Below are 26,606 nucleotides of genomic sequence, written 5' to 3' on the forward strand. Positions count from 1 at the left end.
TTATTAAATACAACAGGCCCGCTGGCACTGAATGCACCGCAATGAAGGGATGGGTGGGGGCGTGTAGTATAGGGAGTGTAGAAACATGCACTGATGTAGTTAGGATGTATAAGGGAGGAAAGCTGAAATGTTGGGGGGGTGGAGAATAGCTGATGGGAAGCATGGAGGATTGGGTGTGAATCGAGAGACAGCGAGTGCCAGACAATTCCAAATGTCATTTTTTAGTCCTTGAAGGGCACTGCAGAGTTGGAATTTCATAAGCTATCCATTGTGTACATTTATTTGTATGCTAATGACTTAAGACAAGGAATGCCTAATAACAAAGTAAATGGTCATAATTTTGATTTTTTTATACAATGCACTTTGGTGTACAACACAAGGTACAAAATCGACAATTTACTCACATTGGGTGATAAGTATTTAAACATCCAGAAAATTTCACTCTTAAAGAGACAGTTCACCCAAAAAAAATCTGTCATCATTTTCTCACCCTCGAGTTGTTCCAAATCTGTATAAATGTCTTTGTTCTGATGAACACAGAGAAATATATTTGGAAAAATGCTTGTAACCAAACAGTTGTTGGTCACCTTTCACTACCATAGTAGGAATGTTTCTTTATAAATGTATCTGTTTTGTTGAACACAAAATAAGATATTTTGAATAATGTAGGAAAGCAAACAGTTCTGGGGCACTTTTGACTACCATTGTCATTTTCCTACGATGGTAGTCAATGGTATGCAGACAGAAATGATCAAGACACAATTGAATAAATACACAATTTCAAAAAAGAATATAGGCGCTGTAAGTGGTGTCAGAGTGATGTCATTTCCGCCTGGTTTTGTACTGATGAGTCTGTTGTAATCAGAGATGAGGAGCAGCAGGGCATCATCTCAGTGTTGTACATTTCTCAAAAACCTCAGGAGCAAACAACTGCTGACAGTTGAGCTTAAATGACCTGCTTCATCTACCACAGTCTCAGATTCCTGATTCCCACATCGTATGGGCCGCCCTGTGATTCTGCAAAATGATTGACAGGCAGTCACATTTCTATTTGCTGTCTAGAGACGGCTGTCACAATGGCATATGTGATATTTAAGGATATCTTATTCAGCTTTGACTGTAAGGTAAAGGGTCCATTTAAAAAAAAGAAAAGCAAACGTGCTTACCTTTAAAGGTGCGATGTGTAATTTTTTTGGAGGATCTATTGACAGAAATGCAATACAATAAACACAACTATTTTTTACACAACTTTATTACCTTAGAATGAGCTATCTGTAGACAACGCGGGTCTCTTTACATGGAATTCAGCATGTTGCTACAGTATCCCTAAACGGACAAACAGCTCTACAGAGCGTTTCGCAAATACGTCTCCTTCTGCAAAGAAACGAAAACGTGACAACATCTTATTGCTGTGTCAGCCACCAAAGTGCTTCGTAAGGGAGGGGTGAGAGGTGGAGTGAGCCGTTGGTTGCTATTTGGAACCTCACCAGTAGATGCCGCTAAATTTCATACACTGGAGCTTTAAATCATTGCTATTGCAGACCTAAACAAGTGTGAAACCCTAGAACAGAAATTGTCCATGCATGTTCAAATTCTGGCAAATTCTTTAAACTCAGCTATCCCCTATATAATTCATAATTCTTTGGAGAAAAATATGTTATTATTAAAATGTACTGTAAATGGATGAGGCTGATCACTGGCTGTCGAGTTTCAATTCTGGTGGTTTAAAAAAACCGATAGAGATGGTTGACATGATGATGCCATGCCCTGTGGTTTGATACAAATATTTGAAGCAGTATTTGCTAATTCTTTTACAATTATGCGTGCAGCTTTTATAAGTTCATAGAAAATTGAGAGATCACATATTTGCTCTTTTTAAAATTCATTTTCTTCACTGCAGGACCTTTGAAAAAAGAATAAGAAAAATGCAGATTAATACATTGACCAATCACAGAACCCAACATTTAAATCAATATGTAAATTATATATTTTTAAATATTCAGAAAAGTTCATTTTTTTGAATCAAGACAGAATTTAAGGCTGTGGCACTCTAAGCACTTTTTAATACTTTTTCCTGGTTAGATATCTGCAAAACCCAATGACAAACATAAACGGTGGCTAATAATAAAGATTTATGGCAAAAAATATTCAAATAATTCCCAAAATATGGAGGTACGAGGTTTCAGAACGACAGCAGCGATTTGTCATACTCTTGGGTTTATCGGTACTGTACAGACCCACTGACACCTCAATAGATGTGAACTGTTCTAAAAAAAAACATCTCAGCTCTCAATCACATTGTCTGACATTATCTGCTTTAATCAGCTCTAGAAACTGACCTGGATCATTTGCAAGAATACACACACACACACACCTTCTCTTGACTCCCACACACACCTATAATTGTTGAAGTGCGGATTCGAGGATTGATGCAGACCTGGTCTGGGAACCCAGAGCGACTGACCTCTATTCCTCTGTTCGGTCTCCTTGACAGCATGGCTGGTCTCATTGAAATGCAGCCAGTAGGTAAAAATAACCACAGGCCCGCAGACGTGTGAGAACATCAAACCGCTAGCTACTTGTTGTCACAATGGAGTGCTTTCGAACAAGTCGTCGCTCAGCGAACCCGCTGCTGCCTATAGCAACTGCGTGAGCTAACTGTTCAGTCCTGTGACAAAATGTGCTCATTAAACAGATAACAAAAACCGGGAGGAGAATTTATATTATTGTGTGTCTTTAACCTGGAGCTTTAGCTGTGCAAGTGAAAGTTTTTGCAGTCATTTGTCAACCAACAGTGGCTGGCGCCTCCGTTGCCGTCTAGATGCTGACTGAGAAGAATACTAGTCACTAAAAGCTTTGAGAGTGTGGTCTGGCTTCCAGCCAGAGGTTAAAAAAGTCAGAATGTACCTGTGGCTCTTAGCTGTTAAAAGAATGACTCATACAAGGATGCCAGATCTGTACATGGTGTCTGCACAGAGGTTGTGCCATGGGTCCGTGTTAGAAATGACTGATCATAGTTTTTAGTCTTGATTGATGAAAAGTGCATCCTATTTGAGAGAGCGAAACCTTTTTGTTTGATACTGTACATGCGCTTTGAAGTTTGTATTAGGAATAATAGAACAATCCCATTTATTTTCTTTACAGTGCAATTCATTTTTAACAAAATAGTATAAATCCTTCTAGACAGGGCTTGATGAGATGTTACACGATGCATTTTACTTTATTGAGAAAAAAAAGTTAAATTGACGATGAAACGCTATGTTACCCATAATCCTTAGCAAGCTCAACCAATCAGAGAAGACGTTGTTATAATGGAATGAACTGAATTCACTGCAAAAAAATGACTAATGACTAATTTAACTTAGCCTTCTTTCACTCAAAATTAACTTACATGTTTGCTTATATATGCATATTTAGCAATACACTTCAAGTAGGGCCTATATTTTTATAAAAGCAATGTCAGTAGTTTTACATTGTATTGTCATTGTTGATTGAGTTTTGTTATTTGCAGTACTTAATGAGATAAGTAATTTATTTAATTCAAAATATAGTATGATATTTTGGTGATTTACCTAAGACCGTTTTGCTACTGAAAAGACATCTGTTGTTTTTTTAAATATGTATTATTTATGTAAGGGATAATCCACAGCTGTCCGTGCGTTAAAGGGTTTTAATGCACGACGTGGAGGCCAAGAACCACCCGACGTGAAGCGAAAGTGCATTAAAATACTTTAACGCATGGCTAGCTGTGAATTATCCCGCTTATACCATGGTCATTTGCCAAGTTAAATCTTTTATTGATGTTTAGTTGAAACAGTTGAAAATTACAGTGATTTTGTCAGTTAAATTTCAAATGTAATCAAACTTACTGGAGCTACCTGTGCGTTAAAAGGTTTTAATGCACACCTTCCAGCCAATCAGAATCGAGTATTCAAAAAGATCATGGTATAAAAAGAGATATGTATTAGGTGTCCAAACTTTTGGACAACAGAGCCTTGTGAAATGTAAACTAAGAGATTGGATTTATTTGTTTGTTTTCTAATTAGCGACTCTTTGCAGATGTAATTTGTAAGTGCTGAAACAGAGACACTCACACACTTAAAACTGTGTTAAAAACATTCGGCCAGAGTCATTGTACGAGAGTGTAATTATTGTTTAAAGGCATACGCTGTTGTAGTATCGCAATCTGGCAGCTGTAAAAACTACAAATTGCTCTTTTAAGTTTCTCACAAATTTCCGCTCATTGTGTCTTTAATGTTATTTCAGCAATTTTCTCACACTATGGGCCTGTGCGGTGGTTAATGCTTTTTTTGTTTTTCTTCCCTGCAGGCAACATCAGGAACACAGAGCGACTGAGCTACGACAAGCAGCAGCGCTACAAAATCATGGTGACCGTGTATGACTGCGGCCAGAAGAGGGCGACTGAGAGCGTCCCGGTTCACATTGATGTCAAGCCAGTGTGCAAGCCTGGGTGGCAGGGTGAGTTTCCCCATCCCTTCCACCAGACCTGTTCACTAGTTGTTATTTTTGGTAATAGTTAAAGTAATGTTGAAGTTTAGTTTTATAACACCCGTTACAGTCCTGGTATGCCATTTAAAGGAACAGTTGAAAATTCTGTCATCATTTACTCACTCTCCCGACATCCCGAACCTGTATAAGTTTCTTTCTTCTGCACAACACAAAAGAAGATATTTTGAAGAATTTTGGTAACAGAAAACCATTGGTCCTCATTGACTTGGCATTGGTTTCACGTCCATACAATAGAAGTCAATGGGGACTTACCAACATTCTTCAAAATATCTTCTTTTGTGTTTTTCAGAAGAAAGGGAGTCATACAGGTTTAAAATGAGAAGAGGAGTGAGTAAATGATGAAATAATTTTTATTTTGGGTTGAACCATCTCTTTAAGTGTTATTTCTTGGTTTTACCTACAAAATGGCCTGGGTCAGATGCAGGAGCAATTTCTGACAAAAACAGAGCTCAAGACAGATTTTTATCTAAGTATTGGCGTGATATTCAGAGAAAATATTTTTCCTTGTAGAACTAATGGCTTGTGTCGTCTCTTGTTTTTGACTTACGGCTCCATCGCTGCCTTATCCTCAGGCTGTAAAACAGGCAGTATTGTGACTCATTGAAGCGGTGTGTTCTTAGAGACCCCTGTGATCCCTTGTTCTGTTCTCCTCTCTTCTGGTATACACTGTTAGTGGTCTTAACTAGACGGATCGATATCCGTAGACTTCCTCTTCCCACAGGGACTGTGCAGTAGCCTCAGTGTACTGAGCTCATATACACACAGGCTTGACCAGTGATGGTCTGTTGGAGGCAAAAGATGAAGTCTCGACAACAAATGTATTTGAAATATGCATTAGAAGTGCTCAACTTAGTTCATGCAGAACTAAAGATGCATATTATCTATAAAAATGTGTTTTTTTTTCTTTCCTTTGCTGTAGCCGGGGTGAGGGTTAAACACTTCACGAATGCCAGAGAAGGCAGACACCATGCAGGCTCGAGTAAATTGACCAGTCAGAATGGATTTTTAAATGACACATCGTTATTTGTTTCAGTGTGAAATGCGTCTGACAAGAGCAAAAGAAGAAGAAATTGAATTTTCCACCTTCCATATAAATTATAATCAGAATCAAATGAATAATCAGATAATCTCTCAAACCAATACGATTTTTATTTATTTCATCAATATTGATTCACGTAGATCAGGCTAGATCAGTGGTTCTAGGATCAGTGATTCTCAACTTTTTTGACACCAAAGCCCACCCTTAAGATAATATTTAAAGCCCCTTTGGGACTAATTTCTACTTTCAGAAACGAGCAGGATGGAAGAAAATTGCAGAAAAAAGTTTATTTTATTTGTAATCCATATTACAGTTTTTCTCAATTGCTTAAACACATTTCTTGAAATTATGCCTCGTATTCTCAAAACAGTGAACACAAATCCATAACATCTCACCCAATTCCCCAAACATCCTATTTACAGGTCAAAATGAAGCTCTCTTCTCAAAACCATTCAAACTTGCTGAAAAAAACAAGCTTTTCCCGCAGACATGACACACAAGCCCTCAAAATCACCCACACTGCAACATAGTCTTAGACACTGGTGAGATCAATTCAAAACACTGTTTCTAATACCTCTTATTGGGATTCAAGAATAATTTGACAGTTTAGTGTTTATTAGAATATACAACATAAAAGAGTGCACATAGAGCAATGTTCAAGAATGAGCTTTAGGAAAAAATAAAAATGAAACATTACACTACTGTAAAGTAGATGAAGATGATCTTACAAGACAAGAAAAGTTCAAAGAACAATATAAACTGGTCTTGCAACACAATACAGTACACAACTGCACAAAGAACATTTACATTCAGGCATTTAGCAGATGCTTTTATCCAAAATGACTTACAGAGAAGATAAAGGAAACAATACAGTGAAACGATTTGTCAATAGGAGGTCATGTAAAAAAATATGGCATCCTCTGCTCCTTTGGCCCAATTTCGTAAAAGTGTTCCGTATTTTCTGCAAAAATACAGAACAGGTAAAAAAAGGGTGTACACTTGCTACAGTTTACTGGATACAGAATAGAGAAATTTCTCTCATATAAAGTGTGTACTGTAACTGTATGTTTACAGTAAGTAGTATAAAGCCCAGTATATGATTCTAGGATGCACAATTACCGCCTTTAAGGTTACTTTCAGCATTTAAATTAAACATAAAATGCAGCAACCCATATGTTTCGATTTCTATTTATGTTTCTTATAGATAAAATTGTCAGTGATTCGCAAACTGGGGTATGGATGACAATGGGTGTATACACATTTTTTAAATGACTGAAATAACACTTGTTTGTAAATCGGACGGTAAAGACATTACTGCTTTTTGCTTGTATCTCAGTGGCTTCTCAGAGCTTAATCGCATTAAGAATAAATACATAGACTTTGTGTAGAAAACAACCCAAACTCTCTCCAGTGTTATGTGATAGGCTACACTTGACAGACACCCTTCTTGTTATTAAAGTCTGGGTAAAGAGAATTCTGGGAATTGTTTCTAAACACATTATAGATGATAGAAATGTATTGCTGAAACACATTACAAAGACTTGGTTTGTTTGCCTTGAAAGGAACGGAGCCATTGAGTCATTCTCAATTCAATTCTGAGTTTTGTACAACCCTGCTATAAATATATTGCGTTGGGGAGTCTCACATCATTGTCACCTTTTTTCACCCTGATGAGTTTGCATCCCTGCCATTCAAATTTGGCTGGGTGGTTAATAACACACTTTGCTGTTGTGTGACAAACTCAGAACACATACTTTAATGTCACTTTACTCTGACTTTAAGTAAATCTTTTATCAAAAATATTAGTTTTTTTAAATGACCTGTTTGACATGAGAGTGTTACTTTGTACAAAGTAAATGTTTTGCAAGGTTTTATTATTAAGGTACTATATATAATATTGTGCAGTATATGCCATACATTAGGAATACTTCATTAATGCTATATTAATAGTGCTTTATATACAGTACACCTCTTAATCTATTTGGATTATGCGCAATGAAAAAAGTGATGAAATGGGACCTAATAAGGCAAGACCGTAGTAAAACAAATCAATTTTAAGCAGGGACTGTGGTACGGTATACCTACTTAGAGTAAATATAAAATAAGATTTATTGTAACTGCAACTCATTTTAAGTCATCTTGAGCCCTCCTTAAAGTGTGCTGACACTTTTGTTTGAGAACCATTGTGCTAGACCTTTTTTTGAATGGACCTTATATTCCTTATTTGCTGTCTGTGTGACCAGAAACTTTTACGTATGCTGTAGTAATGGATTTATTCTAAATGTTGAGCTGGCAATTTTTTTGCTATTATTAACCTGGAGAAAAAAGACAAGGCAGCTTTTTCCACATTTTACCTTCTGTCACACATCGATTGGTGGAGGCATGGAAAATCTTTGCAGATAAATTGAATTCACAGGCTTCAGTTGAGCCATTAACAGGCGGATGTCAGAGGCTGGCAGGATAGATGCGTGATCACTGTCATATGACAGCGACTGGGTGTGAAACAGAAAAAAAAATGTTTCTTCCCGCTTTCTCTCTGCCGTCACATGGAGGAGACTACCTTCTCGAAAGAAAAGGGCAAAGTCCTCTTGAAAAATATAGCTAATGCAGGCTTAACAGATCATCTACCGTTTGTGTACATAACACACTGTTTGCATACATATTATTTGCACCGCTCTACCAAGATCCTCTCTCCTCCTGCAAAATTCTCAGATTTAATTGGGGACAAATTTGCCAATTGATCTCTAAATGGAAATGAAATCCCAGGTGTTTTTGCACATCTTGTCTTTGTCTTTTTTTCTCTCAGGCTTGTTAAGGTGACAGTGATTGGGATGTGAAACCGCGCCGAGAACAGAATGCTGATTGAACCAATTAGAGAATGTCGGTTCCACCTGTTTGTAAAAGCAATCTGGTGTGAGGTGACATGGATTTAGATGAATTTTTACCTGGAGAACAAAAGTTTGCTTTGCCAAGAAGAGACTTATTTCGTGAAAGGGTGGATTCCATTCTGAGCATCCCGGAATGTCAGACTCGAGCGTATTAGGCACAAGTCTTGTAAATCCTCAAACGTTCACAACACTTGTCATATTGATGTTTTGGCAGTGTTACAGTACACCGAGCGTGTCTGTTTAGTTTCCTCATCCACGGTGCCACAAAGTTCATGCAAAGTCAAAGCGTAAAAGTACTTTAAAGTTTAAAGAACAAAAATAGACTATTTCAAGTTTTTTTAACTTTACGGAAATGTGAGTGGCATTTGTCAGCGTTGTCAATGCAGCATATGTAGTGTTTGAAATGTATGTCATGCTATGAAAAAAAAACATAATTCCTATCATTTCTCTCTCTCTCGAAAGCTACTCTCTCGATGTATCTTTAATAGCATGCTAAAAAAACCTTTTCATTGCCAAAGCTGTCTTCTCTTTTTCTCTCTTCTCAAAGACACCCTGTTTTAGGGTCACTGCTATTTCTGGGGCGCAGGTATCATCTAAAACATGATAGTGCCTTAAGATGTGCTGACAGCTGCTGGCAAGCTGCTATGCCCAGAGAATAAGCATTCATTGGCTGAGAGATTGCCTGCCCCGCAATGTCAGCGTGGTTCATAGGAAGTGAGGTGGAAGTGAGGATTGAGTGACGATCATGACAGGCACTGTGGAGGTGAAGGGCAAGGATTTCCCGCTGTAACGCTTCCCGCTTGCATAAGCGTGTAATTGGCCGGTCTCTCTTTGTCTCTGTGGCCAAATCCCATCTGTCACCACTGATCTCTCCATCCCTTTGTCCGGCAGCCATCGTTCTCATCTGAGACGGTTCTTTCATTGATTGTAGTACATGTGGAACACTAGCACTGTCAAACAGGTGAACATTACAGGTGCGTTTCAGTCGTCCAGTAGTGACTTGCGTATAATATACTTATTTTACAAGAAGTGGTAGTGGTGGGCACGAACTAAACTGAATTCCTGAAATGAACGACTTCACATTACATATAAGAGAAGAAAAAGTGTGTTTAATTATAGTCTCAGATTGTGCTTCTGTAATGCTGTGGGTGCAAAAAAATATGATTAAAAAATACAGTTTTGTCACGCTTGGGAAAAGAACCAGCCTTTGGGGGAGCAGGTTTAAGTCTGGGCTGCGTTCTGTGTTTTTATTCTCTCCCAATTTTGGCCACTCTCCACTACACTAAAACGTACTGCATGCTAAAAGGCCCAAAATTAAAAGTCACTGAATCCCATAAATTTAGAAATTTCAGCCCTTCAAGTCACATAATTAACATTCAATTCCTCAGTAAACATCTCAAGGCGGCCTCGGTGGAAACCCTGCGACAAGTCTAAGCAAGGTGATGTTCCAGCCCACCTGTCATGAATAGGCCGCAGGGTCTGCAGCAGGTCATCCCGAGGCCCCTCTTATTATTGTGTCATGTGCCCTGTGAAACCCAATCTGTTCTTTTAACTTTATCAATTTCTGTGGTGATATTAGTACCCGTGCCGCTCTGCCTTGACTTTTGGCGTTCGTGGCATTTGTGAATGAGCAATGAATGTTTAATGTTGCAGTTAATGTTAATCTTCACCCCAAGGTCTTGAAATGGTCTTTCTATTGAACAGAATGAGTCTGGCCTCTGGCTTTGGTGTGTTTGGATAATCGAGGGAATTATGCACTCTCCGGGGAGCAGATGAGACAGTACGTTTCGTTTGGATGCGTTCCGGGATGTTGTCGTGCACGACTTCCGTATGATGGACATATGAAAGTGATGTTTTGAAAGTGGTTGTTTTGGATCTTCTTTACGTTTTTGTTTTTCCTCAAAAAGCCCATTTTGTGGCAAATCTCGCAGTTTAAAGTGTGCTTTCAAGCTTCTGTGCTCGGTTTACAGGGGACGAAAATGGCACCTCAGATATTTATGAGCAACTTTTTACCCTCAAAAGAGGTAGAGATGGAGGCATGCGGAACTGTACTGTCGCCCCATTTTGTCCACAGTGGTGTCGATGAATAATGTAAAAACAAAAGATATTCAGTTAGGGAATGGGGCTGAGGGAACATCTCTCTGCTGAGGTGAATACAAAAGCACTCGGTTCTCTGAATTATACAGTGGGAGTGTATAAAGGCCAGTGTGAGAGAGTGAGATGTTTTATCTCGAGGGTTATTCTTACCATAAGCTTCATGTTTTATGAAGACACTGCTAAGAATGTTGTAGCATGTGTGAACACATACAAAGCTCACTGTGATGTTTTAGGCTTGACCATGAGAATTACTAAATGTCTGTCAAGGCACAGTATGGAGCAAATTATTTCCAATGGATTTTTTTTAATGCATTTGATTCAACCTAAATAGATAGAAATTGAAAAGTTAAAAGTGTACCACTTATATGTACAGAACAAACCTCATATGGGCCATTCTACAGAATTGGTGCAAAGTCAGAGTTGGAAACATCTTGATTTTTTCCCCCCTGATTTTTTTGTGTGCAAATTGTATAATATCAAAGGTACACATTTCTAGTAATTTTCATATTGTCATTTCATAAAGTTTTAGAATGTTCTTCCTCTCCCCAAATTGTGTCACTACCGAAACACAATAATATAACATTTAATAAGAATGATTATACTGACCTATTAACATTTTTTTGCTATTTAAAAAAAATTCATAAGTAAATCAATAATAGTTACAATTTAAACAATATTTCAAATGTAATTAATGAGATTTGTTGTATTTTGAATGCATTCTTTCTTTGTAAAAGGCATAAAATTAATCATACTGATTTCAAAGTTAAGGATTCATTAGTTTATATATACATTGAACCAAACACTATCAAAACATCTTAGTTGATAATTTAATATACTTTATTTTTGACAAACATCCCATATTTCGGTCGTGACAGACACATTTTCAGCAGTGTTGGTAATGTTTTAGAAGTGACCACAGTATTTAATATGCACAGCTGAATCAGACTTTCAACATTTTATGTTGATACAAATAACATAGTTAGCTATGTTGCACATACAGTACGCAGCCAGCACATAGCAAACACACATCTGACAGTAAAAATCTAATAGAAAACCTGCAGCTCACATACTTTATCAGTACTAAAAGATACTAAAATTCTAATGATTTGCATAACTGTACAGGGTTTTGTTTATTTGACCAAATAAAGGATTAAGTGTTCCTTTTTGTCAACATCGAAACCATTTTTGTCACTACCGAAACAATGATACCCAGTGATACGTTTCGGTCATGACTGTTTCGGTAGTGACCATTTTTGAATACTTTTGAGCCTAGCTCAAAGATGCTAATCAGCACATGTTTTGCGAGCACAGTTCTGAAAAGATTTACCCACATAAAAACTACATTTATGGAATAACGCCCCAAAAAGTTTGCTTAATTGCAGAAAAAAAGATGTTTGGTAGTGACGTTCCTTAAAGTTGCACACAGATTTTTAGACTTCTGAGCACATTTACTTCAAGTTAATAAGACCGATCTACTCACCATGTAGCTATTAGAGAGAGGGACACAAAAATTATTCTTGATCAAAAATGTAGGGGTGTGGCTAAAATCAGTCTCAGCCAATGGACTAAAACATACACTGTTTTGGTAGTGACATGAAAATGCGGGACACATTTTTTTTACATAAAGTTGAATCCTTTAAAAATAAAATTTAAAATAAATATATTGTTAACTTCACTTTTTAAAAACATCAAAAATATATTGCTAAAAAATTGAAAAAATGCTAAAAATACTTTTATATCATTTACACAAGTTGAAATTTTATGGGTTTAGGTTCGGGACAGCCATCTCCCAATTGAAAGTACCCAATAAATTATGATTCGTTTTATATATATTAAGCCTACTGATATTTTAAATATTATTGTGGGTTTCTATAGAGAACAGAAGGATCTTAGTAAACAATTTAGATTTGAATATTTGAATGTTTTTTAAATGTGTTGTTTTGATGCGGGACAGCAGTTTGCACAAATTCTTTAGAATGGCCCATATACTGTATGGAGTCTGCAGATGCTGTAGCAATAAAACTCTGATAATAAATGAATGAGCCACAAGAGAGTTTGCAGAGATTTTTAAAATTGTTATGGCTTTTGTGGCCAAGAAAAGATGCAGCGACAACAAAAATATTAATAATAATCACAATAAACATTTTGCCTGGCAAGTAACAGTTTATTTACCTAACTGTATTTTTAATGGTTTAAAGGTCCAGTGTGTAATTTTTTGAAAAATACATAACTATGTCTTCAGAGGTGTATAAAGACCTTACAAGTGGTATGTTTTTATTACCATAGAGCTATTTCTTTCTACATACACCCCTCTTACATGGAATTCGGAAGGGGTGGAGAGAGCCGTTGGTTGCAATTCACAACCTCACCACTAGATGCCGCTAAATCTCATTCACTGGACCTTTAATTCAAGTTGAAATTTAATATAGAGTTTGGTTGGTATGTGATCACAGGTGGTATACTTGTACATTTAAAACTGAAATTATCCATCTGCTTATGTGTGTTTTCCTCACAGGTTGGAACAAGCGTGTGGATTATGAACCTGGAACAGGCAGCAAGCAGCTCTTTCCCAAGATGCACCTGGAAACGTGCGACGGCCCCTTGTCTTCAGTGCGCGCCATGGTGGAGCTCCAAACCAGCCACATTGGGAAAGGCTGTGACAGAGAAACCTATTCTGAGAAGTCTCTGCAGAAGCTCTGCGGTAAGGTCAACTTCAGCACAAATAATTTCTCAGCGGGTCCAGAACCACCTCAAATCGGTTTCCGGAGCTTAATGGGCTTAATTTGTCATTCCATACAACTCACGAGCATTCACATTGGCTTCTCTGAACCCAGTGCAAACCCCTCACCTAACCCGAACCTGAACAATTCAGCTAACCGCAACCCTTCGATTTTTACCCCCAACGTCTCTGGGGACTTTTCTGTTTTATTTTACATACTGGGTTATGAAACTATTTTCTGGTTCCTTCAGTCATTATAATGAGAGACACATTTAGACTGATGCATTATGAAAATCAGTTTTATTTGAGGTACAGGAGTGTCTAATGATTGGGGCTCTTACTGATCTATGAATCTGCCAAGCATTAAGTGTGTTGATCTTTTTATCTTCTTGGCTTTCTCCCTCTAATATTCATTTCCCCTGTTGACGCTTAGCTATTTCAATGACTTTGTGTGAAGTTAACAAAGTGCATTTGAATATAGGCACAGTCTTGTGTTTGTAGAATAACTCTTGCATTGCTAGACACTATTTAGTTGGGCTTCATTTACATTTATGCGCTTTTATCCAAAGCCACTTACATTTAAGCTTTACATTTTACCTTCAATGTAATTTGCTTTTGCTTTGGATAAAAGCGTCCACTAAATGCATAAATCAAAAGCTCTTTATTCATCAGAAAAAAACATTTTTTATTTTCTCTCGACAGGACATTTGATGAGCCTCACATTTCGCTAGAAATTGTCTGTATAATCACATTGACCCGCACCTTTACAGCTTTTCTGGGAATGGATTCGCTCAGAAAAGCTCAGACGATGAGACGGAGACTGGCGGTGAATTTATCGTCTAATGTCGATTGGCAGAAATAAATATTGCGTAGCTTAAAAGCAGCATATTTTGTCTCTTTATGCTCTTTCTCCGGCTCTCTTTGGGCTTGCACTGGGGTGAGCGATGCAGAGATGTGGAATGAGAACATGCTGCTCTTACATCGTTGAGGCTCATCGCTCATTCTGTCCCTCTGTGCTGGCCGTCCTGTCACCCCTGAGTGGGGAATAAGATTCAATATCCTCCTGTACTCCCAAATAAAACATGCAGAGAGGCATGACTGAGCACCAAAGAGAGGGTGCTCGACAGGAAGCTAATCAAAGATTGATAGGTGGCGCTGCCTGTACATGTTTAGGGCGTCGGTACTAGACACAAAGCAAGTGCACACAAAATTAGTTATGGCTCAAAAAGCTCTTACCATACCTATTTTAAAGGAACAGTTGCCCTAAAACTCGCCCTCACATCACTCCAGACCGATTTGTCTAGTTATGTAATCATCAGTTCAATGCATGCATCATTTTCACATTTTTATGTGATTAAATTGACACATCATTATTGTATAGATAATACAAATAAGAAGTATTTAATGTTTCATTTTTATCATCTCCCCCCACAGAGCTTTTCCAGACCAGTGTGATGTTGTTTTATTCCAAGTCTTCTCATGTCACCTGGCAGATTTGTGTGATGACACCTAAAATTAGGTGCCTTTAGACATGTCACAGAAAATCGTATGAATGGTATTGTTTCTTGCGTCTGACCAAATGTCACTGATGTCATGTCTGACGGTGGCCTCTAACAGCACCATGTTTCTTTGAAAGCTACAGCGGAGACCAAGATTGTTAAAGATACCATAAGGTTTTAGAAGACATGTGTTTCAGGTTTCAAGTTGTATTGGTAATCTACGCAACCATACACAGTACAGTGAAATGTCTGGCACAACTCACTCTCCACAGTATGCAATAAAATGAAGTAGATTAGAAATAATAATAAAAGTAAAAATAAAAATAGAACGACATCCGGCAAGTAAGATTTAGACAATATAGATTAAGAGAATTCTACCCATGTAATCTGAAGAATTTACAATAATTTGTGCAATTGTGCATTAAGGTTAAGGGTTTCTTAAACTTAGCGTAAGTGGCATATTGATGACAAGAGGGTAAATCAGATGCAAACTCATTCTCCCTACATGATCACCCGAGCTCAATGTGTCAGAGGACTAGTCCATATCTCCACCACGAGTTTAATAATGAGACGCTTGCTTTCATGACATTTCAGTCAGGGTTAAACGTGGGTCTCGAAACCTAATGTTATTTGCTTCATTTCTAATTTGATTTGAAGTGTGTGCTGCGCACCGTTTATTCCAATACCAGGGAAACTAGCGTGATTTTAACTCATCATGACAGGAGGTTTGCAATTTTTCATTGTTGCCTCTCGCAGTAACCTGATCTAGCCTCTGTGTTTTCATCTTCACAGGAGCAGCCTCGGGCAGCACAGACCTTCTCCCGGGCCCCAGCGCATCTACCAACTGGACGGCTTCCTTACTAACAGACAGTGGGCGAGACAGTGACCTCATCTTTCGTTTTGATGGACGACAAGCGGCCAATATCCCGGAGTGGGTTGTGCCACAGAACCTGACTGATCAGTTTACCATAGCAACGTGGATGAAGCACGGGCCAAGTCCAGGACTGAGAGCTGAGAAAGAGACGTTGCTCTGCAATTCGGACAAAACTGGTGAGTGTAGAGTGACTGCCGTAGGTGTGAGTTGTGCTTTACCTTTAAAGGGGCAGAGTTTTAGATTAAAGGGCCATACACACGTTTGCGGACACATGTGGCATATGGATATTTTTGGCCATTGCGTCATATCACTGTTGTCGCCGTAACTCATTATTGTTAGTCACCCTTTATGTTTGTCACTGGGTTTCAGAAATATCGAACCAACAAAAAGTATTAAAAAGTGCGTGTCAACTTTGACAACACTGTATTTAATCATTTAAAAAGTGCCGTGTTTTTTCAATTTCCTGTTTTCAGGTTTCGGAAGGACAACGTCGATATAGGATTTGTTTTTATTTCTTGTCATGAGCGTAGTGTTTCTACGACAGGTTAAAAAATTAATTAATTTATTATTTACAGTTCTGTACAATTTATATATTTTGATGTCAGAGGGGGCTCTTATCAAGGCCAATGGAAACATTCAGCTCCCGGCACATTTTCATTTGGTTGCTCTTGCTACTTTTGTTTTGCGTGCATGTCCCCAAAATAAGGGGTTCTCAAGCTTTTTGACTCCAAGATTCCCTTTTTGACCCTTTTTGACACTGTATTCAATCATATTCAAAGGCCCCCTTCCGCTCACAAAAACGTTCTACCCAATACAATATTTCACAGCTTGACATTAACTGGAAAAGTGTTTATTCAATAAAAAAAGAATGAATAAAAAGAATTATCTTGGTTTTTAGTCGTTTTAATGTATATTTCAATGCTCTTTTTTCATCCTGAGGCCCCCTTATGGGCCACAGCCCACCTGTTGAGAATCAATGTCCTAAATAGCCTTCAACTATTTAATAATAGGTCTACAGATTCTTGTTCTGGCGGTCAGGAAAAAACAGTTTGGTAGCATGTTTAAGATCATTAAATTATGAACTGGCCAGAATTCGGAACAAAGTTTAAGATCCAGGATTAGATCTGGATTATTTGATCTGGCTCGGAATACTTTTCTCGGAAGGTTAAAAGCAGGGAAACTCCATCCAGTTTTCTGAGACTGAGTGGCCCTGATGGGGCCCGACTGTTTGGCAAGACTCGAGTTCATTGATCTCAGTCGTCACGTTGAGTGGGTGTGAGACTTAATCAATTCAACAGGCACTAAAAGGCATAGAGCAGGGGTCAGCAAGTAAGTTTGTCATCGGGCCAAAAAAAAACTAATTCGCAGCTAGATGGCAGGCCGGAACATAGTCAAAGGATAATTAAAGAAATTAATTGATGAAAAATGCAACTACAATAGCCTACTTTTAAAAATATAGAAAGTTATATAATTATTTAACGTAGCCTATTTTTTACACTCTTCACGTGCATTTTTTTGCCTGTTGGGGTACGCTATTACGTTGTGTGCAGAGTGATGTTAACATTAGCTAGATGGTGAGAGAAAATGGCACTATCAAAGAGTCTAAAGAGGAAAGTTGACAGCGAAAATAGGGCATACAAAGAGGAATGGAAAGACAACCATGCATTCATCCTACCTAGTTTTGTGAATGCAAAGCCGGTGTGTCTTCTCTGCAATGAAGTTGTCGCTGTTTGCAAAGAGTATAATATTAGACGGCACTACGAGACGAAGCATGGCACCTTCAAAAGAAAAGGGAAGCTGAATTTGCTTTGTTATTGTTCATGTGTTGGTGCTGAGCAGAGCATGTGAGCGAAGCACCGCTCCACTCAATATTTCGCTCAATGACTGTGCGCTTCCGGACCAAGCAAACGCTCCGCTCACATTTCGCTCACGCTCACCGGTAAACCAAATCCCGCTCAGATCCCGCTCTGACATAAAATGTGTCTAGTAAGCCTAGTTGTTTTCAGTTTATAATAAACTTCTTGAATAAATGTCTCAGTTTAAGTAGTAGTCTGAAGCAGTTATGTTTCAGTCCGATATTCTGTGACATTACAGCCAATATTTTTAGTCATTTTTTATTTAAAGAGTGCCTAAAATAACTGTATAATAACTGATAAAGTCAATTTGATTCTCGTTACTTTATTTCCGTGAACATATACAGTAGCTGCCCTAGTGCAACATTCAAAATAAACGCACAAAAGATGAAACGCACACAGCAAAATCGCCAGTCTTATAAAAGGTCAAATTAACACTCACAGTGTATATATAATCCACACTATCGAAGTGTGGATTATATATACACTGTGAGAGTTAATTTGACATTTTTCAACACTGGCGACTTTGCTGTGCACTATGTAATAATAAAAGAAACATTTGTCGGCCTAGGCCGCATATGACGTCGAGGTTTATTCATGTTTTATTTCAGAAAATCAACAGTTACGTTGGGTAAGTGACACAATGTCTTCTTAAGAGAAATACATATAAATGTTATAATGTTTTTTTAACTGAAATGAGCCTGTATCAAACCTCTTGTCGCCCGCGCACCTCCGCAAATGGACGAGGCGTTTGTAATTGACACGCATGCCATTGCCGTTGTGCTATTATTCAGGCTTCAGGCTCATGCGGTGTACATGGGACAATAATCCAGCAGCAAAAAAAGTTGATCACCAAGAGGGCTGAGCGAGCGACTCTGAGCATATTGAGCTATATAATTTTCAGAAAGGTGCTCTCCGCTCCGCGAGAAATATTAACACTACGCTTCGCTCACATGCTCTGGTGTTGAGGCCCGCGTTATAAGCAAACGTTGCTTCACTGTTAGTTTTTTCATGCTCCATATTTCATGACGGCTATTTTAGAAGTGTGTCTAGCGATCGACAGACTCCTTAGAATATCTTTCAGAACTTTTCAAATTAGTTCATTTCAGAATAAAACATTGCTGCAAGAACATTCTCGTACTTTTATTTTGAAGGCAAATTCACTAAAGACGTGATTGTGACAGATCTATTTCAGAACCAGCTACGGGCAAAATAATCAAAATAATGCTGCTGGCGCGGGACAGATATTATTGCTATTATGTCGCCTGTTGCCGACCCCTGGCGTAGAGGCAGTGTTGAGGTGAGAGATGCTGTGTAAAGGAGACGTGGCGGCCAACTTGATCAATCCAAGGTTTGTGGTAAAGAGAGTAGCTGACGGCAGGCCAGACCCGTACAGCTTGCTTTGAACCATAAGTATAACACATCAATATCAAGAGCTGGAAGAGTCTTAACAAGAGTCTCTGGTTGAATGGCAGTCCTCTCATGCACATCCTGTTAGCATGGCTTATGGACCGATCGACATTTGAATCCTTCTGGAAAAACAGGTCATAGTTAGGCCTACTTAAAGCTGCTTTTTTCCTCAATGGAGTAAAGCATCTTTCTTCATTGACATCCTCTATTCAAACACTGCATGGAATATGTAATTAACATATTCTAGTCTGCAGTGTAAGCTTTTAATGACTCTTGTTATGACTTGTTTGAAGGCTAGAGATACGCTAAGATAACTGTGCAGTTTCTCGCTCGCCGAGCTAACTTTACACAAAATATGTTTATTCTATATTTAAAACTAAAAACAAGCAAGTATGCTTTCAGTTTACTTTTAATGTCTCTCAAAAATATACTTCAAATACCACTTAATATACCTAAACTGACAAACAACTATATTTGGCCTCAATGAATCATTTGATGAAGATAATAAAAGTATAGTTGACCAATTATGATGAAGTATTCTGAGGACTGTATTTACTCTTTTGATTGAAGCCTGAATAATAGCACAACGGCAATGGCATGCGTGTCAATTACAAACGCCTCGTCCATTTGCGGAGGTGCGCGGGCGACAAGCGGTTTGAAACAGGCTCATTTCAGTAAAAAAAAACATTTATGTTTGTTTCTCTTAAGAAGACATTGTGTCAGCCGAGGCCGACAAACGTGATCTCCGGAGGACGCATGCAGCCTTCGAAGACGCAGCTACTTTGTCCAAGTTTCTAAAAGTACATTCTAAAATGCTGTAACGACTGAGGTTTGACGTTTTAAGACCGCATTTCCCCTTGTTTTGGTCTATTTTTCTTTAGAGCCTGTTTCTTTTATTAACCCCAGTAATAATAAAGGTATTCATAGTGCATTTCATCTTTTGTGCGTTTATTTTGAATGTTGCACTATGGCAGCTATATGTTCACGGAAATAAAGTAACGAGAATCAAATTGACTTTATCAGTTATTATACAGTTATTTTAGGCACTCTTTAAATAAAAAATGACTAAAAATATTGGCTGTAATGTCACAGAATATCGGACTGAAACATAACTGCTCTTTTTCAGCCTACTACTTAAACTGAGACATTTATTCAAGAAGTTTATTATAAACTGAAAACAACTAGGCTTACTAGACACATTTTACGTCAGCGAAGCGCACAGTCATTGAGCGAAATGTTGAGACCGCTCCGCTTCGCTCACGTGCTCTGGTGTACACTAAGTTTTACTGCTGTACGCTTAAAGTATGTTTAAAAGTATATTTTTGTCAACTAAAAAACAAACAAATAGTATAAAAATAGTATGCTTTCCAGTACATTGATATTAGTATACCTATACTTCACTGAATAACTCGAAGTATACTTATTCTTGTAAGAGTAGAAATACAAATCTATATATTTAAAAGAAATTCACTTAAATTCTTGCTTTGCCAGTCACTGTGAATGATTTACAAAACTGTACACTGCTCTATAGCTCTGCTAAAAGTCCATTGACAGATCCTGCATTTTTGCCATGTCTCAGTGTGATATTTTGACGATGTAAGACTTTTATGACTCAAGTTCTCTGTGGTTTTCCTCTCTGCAGAGATGAACAGGCACCATTACTCTTTATATGTGCACAACTGCCGCCTGGTGCTTCTGCTGAGGCGAGACTTCATTCAGCTGGACTCCTTCAGGCCGGCAGAATTCCACTGGAGACTGGAACAGGTGAGGGCCCCCGGGCACCTGTCACACCCTCGCACAGACGTCCACATCACAAGCAGCGCTCTGATAAACAAGGCCGGAGACGAGCATGACCAGAAAAATGCCAAATGGATCCCCTGTCATTTATAATAATCACTTACGAAGTCAAGTTGACTCGGTATAATTTTCAATTACCTGTTTTTGAATTATTCATTATCTGTATGACTGATCTTTCAGTTGTGACGGGCGATCTGTCGGTGCTAAAATAATTATTATCAGAAAGACAAATTGGGAAGCCGATGCACGCCGTCATTCAGAGATCTTTCTTCCTGGTGGTTGTAATCTGTTTTATTTGTGTTGCGGAAACACCTTGATTTTTTTGATTTCCAACAATTTTCTTGAATGTAGCGTAAAACTGATCTTTTGTGGGAGGACATTAAATATGATGCATGTAGAGCGAGCGAGAGAGAGAGAATGTGTGTGTGTGTCACCATGGGTCCCAACGCCTGCTGGGGAGAATAGAGAGTCAAGTTGAGACATGTGTAATCAGAATGAAAAGCTCTCCACAGCAATGACCTCTCGCTGTGAAAATAATGATAGTCCTTCGCCCACACCAGTTCTTAACCGCAAATTATGCCTGCGTAGACATTCACACATACAGAAACGCTAGCATCTATTCAATGCTAAAGCTGTGAACACAGCCTGAAGTTTGATTTGTGTCTTTTGAGTAATTATCATGAATGACTTTCTTACGAAGTCTTTTTTTTCTTATTTTCCGGTAAAAATGTCTAAACATTCTTGAATCAAGAAGCATTTCAAACTGACCTTTTTAGTAAAAAAATATGAAATTTCAGTGAATTTGTGCTTAAAACAAGCAAAAAAAGAAAAAGGTAAACCTTAATTCAAGATTATTTTTCTTACCCCATTGGCAGATTTTTTTGCTTGTTTTAAGCACAAATTCACTGAAATTTCATATTTTTTTACTAAAAACAAGACTTATTTTCTTAGGTCATTTTTCTCATCAAGAAAATGCATCTTGATTCAAGAATGTTTAGACATTTTTACTGGAAAACAAGAAAAAAAGACTAAGTAAGAAAGTCATTTTTTGCAGTGAAGTCGAAGGACTTTTTGTTCCTCTCTCACAGTGCTTCTGAACACGCAGAACAGATCACTGGCTAAGAGGCCTTTAATCAATAATCTAGATCAATTACATTAAGTTGGGCTCTGGAGTGGACCAGTCAGTAGATCATGGCGCCAGCAGGGTTTGGTCATATTCCAAATGCCCGCTAGCATCACAATTTTGTAATCATCCTGACAGCACATGTTTTGATTAGCCAAAATAAGATGTGGGCACGTGCATTGGATTTGTTTGGTGTACTGGTTAGGGAGCTCACGATGCGATGCGATTCGCGATTCTAATCTCACGATGCCATTTATTCACAATTTATTCACGATTTATTTTTACAAAATGAGTTGAACAACTTCCCTTGCATTATTTCTTAAATGCTTCACGTTTCTTTGTGTAAAAAAATTATGTTTTATTTCAAATAACAAAACTAAACTGCAATTTTATAACAAATTAATAATAGAAAAAGTCTCTTTAATATAAACAAACTAATACTGTCTGTGCTTTTCTTGGATTTTTTTGCCTTTAAGAAATATCAGCATGTCCACGTTTAGGTTTGCAGTGAACATGGCGGCCCCTGCTGTTCAAAAAATGTATTGCGATTCAGTTCACACCTCAACCGATTTGAATCGTCACACATTATAATCGATTTTCAACCGGCTCACGGTGAATCGTTACATCCCTAGTACTGGTGGTGTAGTTTAGCAGAAAAAAATTTAGTTTGGTAACTGAAAGGTCATTGTGCGAAATTTACAGAGGTTCGCTCTGTGAGGAATTTGATTCAGACTGTGGTTTTCTGCACGCTGAAAGTGATTGGAAGCCATTTATTCCTAATGAGACAAAGTTACATAAGGTTTGTTGTGTAAGTCAGGCAGAGTTTCACCTTAACAAAAATAATAGATTTTAACAAGATGCACCATCACCATCACTATGAATGAGGAGGGAATGTATAGCTCAATATGGCCGCTCTACCGAAGGAAGTCTTGTTGTCCAGTAAAAAATAGCCAATCGTCATTTAATAAAGACCTGGAAAAGGGTAGCACAATTTAAGATTAGGAAACAAAAGTTATGCTATGGTTGATGCTATAGTGTTGCTGTAGCTCAGTGGTTAGAGCATGGCGCTAGCAACGCCAAGGTCATGGGTTCCATCCCAGGGATTGCACATAGTCAAATACAAATGTATAGTATCATGCAATGTAAGTCGCTTTGGATAAAAGCGTCTGCCAAATGCATAAATGTAAATGTAAATGTTGATATCAGGTGTAATGGTTGGCCAGAAATAAGCTATTTAATTGGGGGTTTTGCTAGTGATTTAAGAAATATTCAAGCAGATTGTACTGTAAACCTACAGTTGACCTGAAACTACAGTTAAACCATCAAAATAGTGTATGGTACAAAATTGTCAAAACACAATAAAGGAATTTATTGGAAAAAGTTATTTGGCAAAACGGCAAAGTAAAAGCTTGGAGGAAGTAAATCATACATTGACTACAATTGTATTAGTTTGTAATATTTTGATGAATTTTGTAGCCATTCTCCTGGGCTTACAACTATGCAACATGAATATAAATGTTTCAGTACATCTTTATTAACTTATTTTAACAAAAAGCCAAGGCGTCAGTTTTCACTTGGACATCACTTTTGGCCACAACCGTATGGTTTTTGACTGTCAACATTAAAAAACAAACATATTTGCTTTTTATTCAAATATATGACAACCTTCAAAATCGGCCTTAAAATGTCTATTCATGTATGTAAGTGAAAACACGAAAGCTCAAGATCAAATCAGTTGATACAAATCATTTATCATCAATTAACATCATCACAAATTATATGATCAACTTTTCTTACCTCCAATTGTTTTCAGTCTTGTACATCCTTAAAGAAGCCGTTTGTAACATTGACACCTAGCGGTTAAGCTTGATATAGCAGTCCAAATTCATAGTAATTAACAATGAGCAGCTTGTTTCAGAGGTTGTGTCCTCCGGAGGTTGCATTTACGGGCCATATTGCTGTCTCGTTTTAATAACTGTAATAAAATTGTATATTACTCCTCGTAAGTTGTAAAATAATATAGTAATTCTTTCTAAGTTTGCAACGTAATAGTACCGGAAAGGGTGGAATCTGCTATCTCTGACCCAGATCGTTTGCAAACCAATATATTAACTTAGCATGTTTCTTAAATGTCTACAAACATATGAAGGTATTGTTTTGATTTAATACAGTAAAAGTATTACATACAGCTCCTTTAACATTTTCCATCTTACAGCTTCTGCTGTCACCTCAGAAAGGTGATGGGTGTGCAGTATTTGATAGCTTTGTCACCCCTGTGGCTATGTATAATTTCTTTAACTGGAGGTGTGACACTACTCCCAGTTTTTTTTTACAGCAGAAAATATAATTCATGTGTTTAAACAAAACTTCCTGAAATGAAAAGAATTGTTTTTGATATCAGCATAATGAGAATATGACAATAATTCTAGTTGATACATAGTGCTGTGTATCCCTTTCTTTTATGTATATTTTAAGTTTATGATCATAGTTTGAATGCTTTGTAAAAGTATACAGTATCGTTATTGCATAAGAGTCAGATTTGCCTTCATATGACAATAATTTGCACTTGATGGCTGGTTCTACCTCAGGGTTTTTGCAGGCTAGTAGGCTACACATAGTTTGTTACAGGTCATGTGTATGGGCTCCTTCCAAAGCCACATCTCTTTTTATGGCCAAGATGGTGGATGATAAACAGAAGTAAACAGCATGGGGTCAGATGACATGCAAGCGTGCCCACAGAAGTACACCTGCAAACCTTTCTTCTTTGCACTATAAACATCCACCGTATAAAAACACAGCGGTACAAAACCTCCACGATGTTCTATGTATGTCTCTTTTTGTAAGTTCTTCTTTCATGGCCGCTTTGTTTGGTTTTTGTAGAGATGAATATTTCTTTCCATCCCATATCTACTTGTAAATGAAAGAAAGATTGAGGGGAAGAGAGAGACCGTGTGAAAGTGCTTGTTTACACTTCAGTGCATTTTCTCTCCTCCTGTTTTCTGCGCCATGTACCTCTTCTCTCTAGTGGGGTTTGATAATGGTGTGTCTCCTGCTCGGAGACAGTAAACAGAATATGCTCGCCTTGATCTCGGAGCACAGTTTAGCTCTGTTCCCAACATAAGACGCATCTATTTTTCTTTCTGTTCCTGCTGCCCGCCCCCGTCTGGCTGCTTGCCACTGATACCTAAACAGCAGATTATCCTGTTGTAAATGTCACCGTAGTTAGTTTGTCTTGTTTTATCTTTAATCCCGAAAAACAAATAGCAGAGCCAGACCTCAAAAAAAAAAACCAAGAACTAAAATGTGTAGTTCAGCTCATGAGTACCTTTGAACTTGGCGAGCTTGGTTTGCTTAGTAAATTCCAGGACTTTTTCTCAAAAGCCACAATGTTTATCCCTAGCAGATTGATTAAAACTTGCAGAATGCTTCCCGTAAGTCGCAGTTGGGTGGTTTGCGAAGTGCTTTTTGTACATTTTAACAGACCAAATACTGTAATGTGATGAAGTCAAGGTGCTCTGGCACACAAGGTACTTGTTGAAGTAGATGGATGCAAATGTGTTCCTGTCAGTCAAGGGCCCGCTGACAAGTCTGTCACAGAGATACTAAACGGAGGGGCCACCATGGGTGTTTCTGTGTTTCCGAGCTGATGCGAGGTGATTTGATTGACAGGCGGCAATCTCTCCGGCAAAGCGACCTGCGGCAGTGCGAACGCTGTGTTCCATTAAGGGCCCAACATCGATCCAGTAAAATGGCTTCGCTGTGATATCGTGGCAGACGCACGTTATGTTAGAAAAAGAGAGAGGGTGTTGGGCATCTCAAGCAAATGCTGCTCTTTGCAGCCTCATCAGCACTCTGAGAGGACACTCAATGGCTTCCGCTGCAACTCCATTTAGCCCTATTGATTTTGCAATCTTCCTCACACCTGCCTCTTTAGGGTTTTTTCAACCTCTTTTCGTTGAGAGGGAGAGAATGATGGAGAGGGAGTGATGCTGAGAGAGGAGGAAAAGTGAGGGAATGAGTGATGTGGGCTGTTTTTTTGTACAGTTTTTTTTTTCTATTCTCTAACTTTCTTTTTCTCTGTTTCAGTAATCACATGGATAATGGAGTGTTTTTACACCAATAGCTGTTGGTGTCCCTGATGGAAAAAAAACAACAGCACCCTGTCCAAAACATAATAGAAAATTTAATGGATTTAATGGTTATAATGGGAATTGTATTGGTTTTAATGGAAACTATAATGGTGGCTACTGGTATGTGATGGATTCGGTTGGTGAGATGTTACCTGGCAGATTAATCTTATTGGACTAATGCCCAAAACACAATACGCAAAAAATTGTAATGGTTTTAATGAAAAAAGTGAATGGTCCATAATGATATTTAAAAGAACCATTAGAATTCTGTGACGGTTTCTATTGGGTTTCTATTTTTTCAGCAGGTAAGTTTTGTATTTACAGGAGGGTGTGTAAATAATGACATCATTTTCATTTTTAGGTAAAGTATTGCTTTCATTTGAATACTGTCACCAGGGAACAATAGCTGTGATCTAGTCCGCAACCTCTTCCCGGTGGCAGCGCACATAGTTCATCGGACAAGGCCGTGTCTATTAAAGTGAGCAATACACCCCGAACGGTAACATTGATTTAAAGCAATAAAAATGAGCCATTGTTTTTTTTCTGCAGTGGCCAATAAACGAAGACATATGGTGCCCGTCCGCGAGATCCCATCAGATCTATGAAAACGCCTTTACAGACGTGAGACAAATCATTTGTTAATCGCT

At 38.1% G+C, this 26,606-nt stretch overlaps 1 protein-coding gene across 1 annotated transcript in view; it reads left to right on the forward strand.

Moving 5' to 3' along the window:
• The window catches only part of clstn2a (calsyntenin 2a), a 223,788-nt gene that overhangs the window by 163,577 nt on the left and 33,605 nt on the right, over nucleotides 1-26,606 (forward strand). The window contains exons 5-8 of the mRNA XM_057334277.1: nucleotides 4,330-4,479; nucleotides 13,070-13,255; nucleotides 15,565-15,822; nucleotides 20,552-20,673. Coding sequence (XP_057190260.1) covers nucleotides 4,330-4,479; nucleotides 13,070-13,255; nucleotides 15,565-15,822; nucleotides 20,552-20,673 — 716 coding nt within the window. The remainder of the gene's footprint in view (nucleotides 1-4,329; nucleotides 4,480-13,069; nucleotides 13,256-15,564; nucleotides 15,823-20,551; nucleotides 20,674-26,606) is intronic.

Source organism: Triplophysa rosa, linkage group LG5 (genome assembly GCF_024868665.1).
Source record: "Triplophysa rosa linkage group LG5, Trosa_1v2, whole genome shotgun sequence".
NCBI classification, from domain to species: Eukaryota; Metazoa; Chordata; class Actinopteri; order Cypriniformes; family Nemacheilidae; genus Triplophysa; species Triplophysa rosa.